General features: G+C 37.8%; 1 protein-coding gene across 1 annotated transcript; it reads left to right on the top strand.

Moving 5' to 3' along the window:
* Positions 1–2,663: 2,663 nt before the first annotated feature.
* On the top strand, positions 2,664–6,278 carry LOC109878219 (cyclin-dependent kinase 4 inhibitor B-like). The gene is made up of 2 exons (XM_020470464.2): positions 2,664–3,567; positions 4,725–6,278. The coding sequence occupies exons 1-2, from the start codon at positions 3,439–3,441 to the stop codon at positions 4,974–4,976; spliced, it is 381 nt and encodes a 126-aa protein (XP_020326053.2). The 5' UTR covers positions 2,664–3,438; the 3' UTR covers positions 4,977–6,278.
* The last annotated feature ends 1,222 nt before the right edge of the window (positions 6,279–7,500 follow it).

Raw genomic sequence — 7,500 nt, 5'->3', positions numbered from 1 at the left:
ACCAAGACAACCTAGTTATCACTTTAAAAGCAGTTTCTCTTAAACGATTACAGAGGCTTCTATCTAAAGTCCTCCTGTCTAAGCAAATGTGTTCATTTTAGCACTGAGCAGGAGATTTTTCTAACCATGGAGTTCAAAGCCCTCTGATGTCATCATCCTGCATCCAAGCCCCATAGAGAAAAACCGCCGAGTCAGTCAGAGCACTTTGATGAGGGGCTGGGCCTGTTATTAAAACTGATCTTCAATGTTTAACTGTCTTCAAAGCACATTCCTGACTGTGTAAAAAAATGTCTGTTGTGTACCCTGCTGTAGTTTGGATGTTTACAGTACACGAATGGGCTTGACCTGTACACTTTATTAGGCCTTATTGTATGGAGGAGTCCTTTTTTAACTCGCTTGCGGCATCAATAGTGAAGGGGGACTTCCAAACCAACTCACCTCCGCCCACGCCAAACCTCAATCACGACAGGCCACGAACCCTCAGACTATTAACACAATGGCATTCCACACAGAACACATAATGTACATTTACCCAGACAGACCTGACAACAAGGCAGGGAGTGCCTTGACACACGCTTACTCTTCATTCATCATCATCATCCTCAGTTAAAATAATCTCGCTACCATAGAATCTTCTCAAGATCGAGAGATTCCACTTTGGCCTTAGACGAATAAGAACAAACATTTTCCCTTTTGCTTTTGATTAGCTGCATATGGATTTGATTTATTTAGTGATTGCAAATTCCCTAAGTCAAGTCCTTTAAATTGCTTCCGGTCCTTCTGGAGAATGTGGAATCACACACACTAACAGACAAAACGTTGTTTTTGCTCTTGCTGCTTCTATATGAATAAAATAGCATATACAGTAGCATATACAGTAGCATATACAGTAGCATATACAGTAGCATATACAGTAGCATATACAGTAGCATATACAGTAGCATATACAGTGCCTTCAGAAAGTATTCACACTCTTTGACTTTTTCAACATTTTGTAGTGTTACAAAGTGGGATTCAAATGGATTGATTAAATTGTATTTTTTTTTGTCAACAATCTACACAAAATACTGTGAACATATAAAAAAATATATGAAAATATATCTTGATCCGATAATTATTCAACCCACTGAGTCAACACACGTTAGAATTACCTTAGGCAGCGATTACAGCTGTGAGTCCTTCTGGGTAAGTCTCTAAGACCTTTCCCCACCTGGATTGTGCAACATTTGCCCATTATTCTTTAAAAAATTCTTCAAGCTCTGTCAAATTGGTTGTTGATCATTGCTAGACAACCATTTTCAGGTCTTGCCATAGATTTTCAAGCACATTTGATTCAAAACTGCAAGTTGGCCACTCAGGAACATTCACTGTCTTATTGGTAAGCAACTCCAGTGTAGATTTTGCGATTTTGCCTGTGCATTGCTATATTCCATTTATTTTTATCCTGAAAAGCTCCCCAGTACTTAATGATTGTAAGCCTACCCATAACATGATGCAGCCACCACTATGCTTTAAAATATGGAGAGTGGTACTCAGTAATGTGTTGTATTGGATTTGTCCCAAATATAACATTTTGTATTCAGGACAAAAAGTGATTTTTTTGCAGTATTACTTCAGTGCGTTGATGCAAACAGGACGCAGGTTTTATAATATTTTATTCCTGTACAGGCGTCCTTCTTCTCGCTCTAGTATTGTAGAGTAACTACAATGTTGTTGATACATCCTCAATTTTCTCCTATCACAGCCATTAAACTCTGTAACTTTTTAAAGTCACCATTGGCCTCATGGTGAAATCCCTGATTGGTTTCCTTCCTCTCCAGTTAGTAAAGGACACCTGTATATTTATAGTGATTCGGTGCATTGATACACCATCCAAAGTGTAATTAATAACTTCACCATGCTTAAAATTATATTCAATGTCTGCTTTTTTTTACCCAACTACCAATAGCTTGCCCCATTGGAAAACCTCCCTGGTCTTTGTGGTAGAATCTGTGTTTGAAATTCACTGCTCGACTGAGGGACCTTACAGATCATTTTATGTGTGGGTTACAGAGATGAGGTAGTCATTCAGAAATCATGTTAAACACTATATTGCACACAGACTGAGTCCTAACCCTAACTTATTATGTGACTTGTTAAGCACATTTTTACTCCTGACCTTATTTAGGTTTGCCGTGACAAAGCAGTTGAATACTTATTGAGTCAAGACATTTCAACTTTAAATTTTTAATTTATTAGCAACATTTTCGAAAAACATAATTCCACGTTGACATTATGGGGTATTATGTGTAGGCCAGTGACAAAAATTATCTCTGTAACACAACAAAATGTGGGAAAAGTCAAGTGTTGTGAATACTTTCTGAAGGCACTGCAAGACCTTTGAAAGTCCAGGACCTCTACATCCTGCTTCTTCACCTGGCTTATGGTCTGAGACCACCCACCCGGGCAGCTGATGAAACGGAGGAGTATTTCTGTATAATAACGCCCTTTTGTGGGGAAAACTCATTATGATTGGCTGGGCCTTGCTCCTCAGTGGGTGGGCCTATGCCTTCCAAAGCCCACCCATGGCTGCGCCCTGCCCATTCGTGAAATCCATAGATTAGGGCCTCATTTATTTATTTCAATTGACTGATTTCCTTTGAGATAGTTGCATGTTGCTTTTATATTTTCGTTCAGTATATAACGTGCACAATTGCTTTAGCCTACATTATTGAATACATCAATAGGTGCATAGCAAACAGACATGTTCCTCAATAGTATTGACATTGAGGCTATAGGTCTACATTCAGAAAGCAGCTGAGTTCTATGGTGATTGCCACCTGCTGTGTCATAACGCGGGTGTAACCAGCATTCTGTACTATCGGAGCGTGTAGTGAGGCACGCGTTGCAATAATATCTGCCAGAGACGGTGATACATTGTAGCAGTAGATTGCAGCGCATACAGTTCTTTTATAACAACAAATGTGGCGACATTGTAGCAGCATAGGTTTCATATTGATATCCAACACCTTGGTTATAGACGATTTGACGAAGCATTTGTCCCACTGTTTTTCCACTGTAAACTCTACAGTCAACAAACTCGCTCTCTTCCTGGTACTGTGTTCTTTAGAGCTCCAAAAGAGCATGCGCGACTGGTTAGATCTGCTGCAGAATGACGTCAGCAATTCAAAACACAGGCAAGTCCAGACACACTACCGTCTGATCAGTCATACGATGTACGCTTTAATTTATTCTAGCCAACTGACCGAGGATCTTTCTATCACGTTACATGCGAATGAAGCCTGAAAGAGGAAACGTCAACCACTGTTTTGGCTTTTTTCGAAGGAATATAATTTTGCGCGAGATGTCCGGATATTGACATTGTGAAGCTACCTGTCAAAGGAATCTGTGAAGTGCTGGACTGTTGTTGACACGAGCCGAGCGGTGTTATCTCTGCTCATGACGATGCCTCTCGAGGATGATCTAGCCTCAGCAGCCGCGACTGGCAACACCAATCGTGTTAAAATTCTATTACAAAGTGGAGTGGACGTCAACGGTGTAAACTGCTTTGGACGGACACCTCTGCAGGTAAGTGTCTCGCGCTACGCTCTAGTCGTCGTGCTTATTGGTTAAGATCGTGTCGTGATTATTGTAAAAGAGAGTAAATATTCAACGGTGTCATCAATATTTTAACGTTGCAGAGACTGCCCATGCCGCTTGTTTAAAAAAAATCGACTTTTAGGTTGAAAACATAAACTGCCTTAACAAATTACTAGAATAGCATGTCATACTGTGAAATTATTTGCATGGGAGCTATATTACCGTTGTTATATATTCTATATATTTTAATGTGCTTTATTTGCGTCATAGTTTAGTCTGTTGCGCCTCAGGAACCGAGTGATGGGAATGGTGTGCAATTGCCCGTGGTTTCTATAGGCCTGCCATTAACTTTTATGAAGTCCAAATTGTTACTTCTATTGTTGGAAATATTTCCATGAGTTTGTCTTTCAAATAAACATAGAAATAATTCGATATTATACTCTATCAAAATGGTCCATGGCATTACCATTGTAAGCTATATCGGGGCAATGGAGGATGCATGCAGGTCACCACACCCAACCTTCCAAACTCAAAATTGCTCTCCCAAAAATGGCCAAAGTTATCCATATAACATGATATATCTTATTTTAAATTATTAATATGTTCAGATTTAATGACTTACTCTAAAAATACAAAAAAATGTCCTCGGGCTGCTATCAAAATGCCAAGGCTGACTCTTCCTATCTATATTTGGCCTTAACTTTGATAGCCCTACATTTTTAATGCATTTTAGGTTTGCTACAATACGAAAGGTGTGGCTGCAATTAAAATACGTAAAATTGAAATCATAAGAAATTGTAGGCCGACGTATACCCTTTAACAATGTTATAGCATCAGTTGGGCCTAACTGCTTTTTTTTGTCATTTAGATCCATTATTATATTGTTATTAAATTGTTAAGTGAATAACAGCACCGACATTGTTGGATCATTAAAACACTTTAAACAATCTGAAACGAAAAGCATGCGCTTTTATGGTCTGATAGAACTATAGGCATAATGTATTATTTAGTGTTATTCAAATGCCCCTCTAAATAACGTATTACACACCATGGCAACATTATTTTCCTCGCAAATATAGGCATATTTATGAAATATTCTAGCAGAAGATCTGTAAGTAAAAATCAACTGGATTTGTATTTCCTAGGTGATGATGATGGGCAGTTCACCAGTGGCGCAGTTGTTACTAATGCAAGGAGCGGATCCTAATATCGCAGACCGACACACTGGGACTACGCCGTTACACGATGCCGCCAGGATGGGCTTTTTGGACACGGTAGAGATCCTTGTCCAATTCCTCGCCGATCCGAACTGCCGGGACAATAGGAACTGCCGGCCAATCGATTTGGCAATAGAAAGTGGACATCATAATGTCGTTGCGTTTCTGAAGGCTTTGTGAAATCAAAGATGCCTTGTATTTATTTGTGTGACGATTTATTGTATAGAATACGGATGTATATTCTAGACCCATTCATTTCTTAAATACTTTTTTTCTCGATAAAAAAAATGTTTTATTTATGCCTCTCAAAGAGTATTGCACTTATGCACTTAATCAACGGTTTGTTAATTAGGCTTAAGATTTATAAGTACATGTAACATTTGTTTTTAGTGTTAAGTTGTCATTTTTTTTGTTTGTTATTTTAAATGATGTAATAATCACAGACTGCTTTGGCGTTGCTATAGGAACATATATACTCTACAATATTGATAAGGTGAGGAATTTACTTTACCAAAAATAAAAGCACACAGGTATTGATACCTTCAGTACCCCCGTTTGAACTTTTGATTGGAGAAATAATTGTTTTTATCAAATTGCATTAGGCCTATATGATGAGTTTGTATCTTATTTTAGAATTGAACTCTTCTAAAATAACGAATTATTAGAAACCCAAAAGTAAAAATGTGGGGTATGGATTTGTGTATTTTGATAATAATCCATAATCGTTTATATTAAGACAAGTGTTATTGGACATTTGGAAATGGGTCTGGACTTCCTGTATATAAAGCTGATGATGTTTGGATTTGGAATAATTCAGAGAACATTGTTTCATGCCAAACCTAAAGTTGGTCACTTCGATTCTGAATTATTTAAGTAGACCTACCTACTTAAATATGTATTAATTTAGGCTATAATTAAGTATTTATGGAGCTCAATTTGAAACCCATAAGTTTCGCTACAATGCATCGACATTGAACGAAATGTTTAACTTTCATCAAAAGGAAATCATCTAAATAATGGAAGGATCTAGACCACAATGAATTAGCGTGTCCATTCGTGAGATAAGGTGTGTCCCTTCAGCTCGATAACCAACTATTTACTTATTATTTTTACAACTTAAACATACCTTTTATTTAGGCCTACTATAATGGGAACATTCTTGTTCTGTTGAAACGAATGTTTGGATAGGCTGCGAGAACTATTGTGTTTATTTAACATAGATTACACCCCTCAAACTCAACTCTGGAACTCGAAGCCAATTCCACTAAGTTTTTTCATTGTTCCCCTCTAATCAGGGACTGATTTAGACCTGGGTCACAAGGTGGGTTCAATTTTTTATCAGGTAGAACAGAAAACCGACAGGCCCCGGTCCTCGTAGGGTAAGAGTTGAATAGCCCTGGCCCTACACAATAGCCCAGTTATTTCAAAATCAATATCATTAAACGTATTTATTTTTCACTGTGGAATAAACACTCATGAGACTGTGTGTGTAACTTACTGTACAAGAGTAGATAGCAAAGTGGGCGTCGCCTGAAAATTCAAATAGTACATTGTACTAATAATGCAAGAATTTGGTTCATGGGCCTAATATGCCTACTTTTTGCTTGAATAAATTATTTCTATCGTTCCGCCATTTCGCTACATTTTATTTGAAAGGTCAATATAAACTATACCATTGTAAAAGCAAAAGAAAGCGCTCTATTTTGGGGTCAAAACACACTTGTTTTGTGTACGAGAGAAGCATAACCAAAGCATGGATGTCGACGTATAACGCCACATGCAGTTTCTCTTATCATTTCGCACCAGGCCAGCGGGAAGCCACAAATAACTTTGGAACACTGGTACAAAATGTTGCGTGCACGATCAAGGCAGGAATGAATGCTTAGAACCCCCGCCATTCGTGCTCAGTCTGACTGAAATCATGTTATTAGCCTATTAGACCGCTGTAACACTAGCAGTCATGACAAAGTATCACATTTGTCATGAGGATACATTTTAGCAGTGGCATTTTTATTGGAAACATTTAGTAGACCAACATGAGGGAGGCAATACAATGTTTGTTATTGGACATTTTGAAGCAAATTTCACAAGCCTAATTAATTAAATAGTAAAATATATGCATTCGTCTATTTTGAAAGGAGGCTATATTTAAACCATGTGCTCTTCTTGAAGTTTGACATTTAAAAGTATTTATTTGCGTGCGTTAAGCTGCATCATGTTCACTACCTCTAGTCAGTCTACTTCCTGATCTTCATCTTTCTCCGAGTCAAACGTATTTTAAAGGGTGACAACTTGTCACTAAAGGTACAGTACCAAGATGAGATAAAGGGGAGAATCTTATAAGCATCTGGCATTTTGCAAAAGTACCTATCATTTAACTTGTAACAGAAGAGTGACATTATGCAAACATAATGACAGGAAGTCCAATGTTGAGCCATATGCGTCACTTCAAACAAGTGTTAGGTTAAGGTTCTAGCTAACTTCCCGATTTAAAAAAATGAAAGCACATTTCCAATCTACATAACTTTATTGATTTTGTCACACTTGCAAACATTTGACCTGTACATGCAGTCGAACACAATCATAACTGAATATCCACCATCATGTTGACTGTTAAGCCTACTTCCTGAAGTGAACCCTATTAGCACATTATAATACTGCAGCTGTGAATCCATGTAAAAATAAATGCTAGGTTAACATGAAG

The sequence above is a fragment of the Oncorhynchus kisutch genome, unplaced genomic scaffold (genome assembly GCF_002021735.2).
Source record: "Oncorhynchus kisutch isolate 150728-3 unplaced genomic scaffold, Okis_V2 scaffold2417, whole genome shotgun sequence".
NCBI lineage: Eukaryota > Metazoa > Chordata > Actinopteri > Salmoniformes > Salmonidae > Oncorhynchus > Oncorhynchus kisutch.
This window is presented reverse-complemented; position numbering and strand designations above follow the sequence as displayed.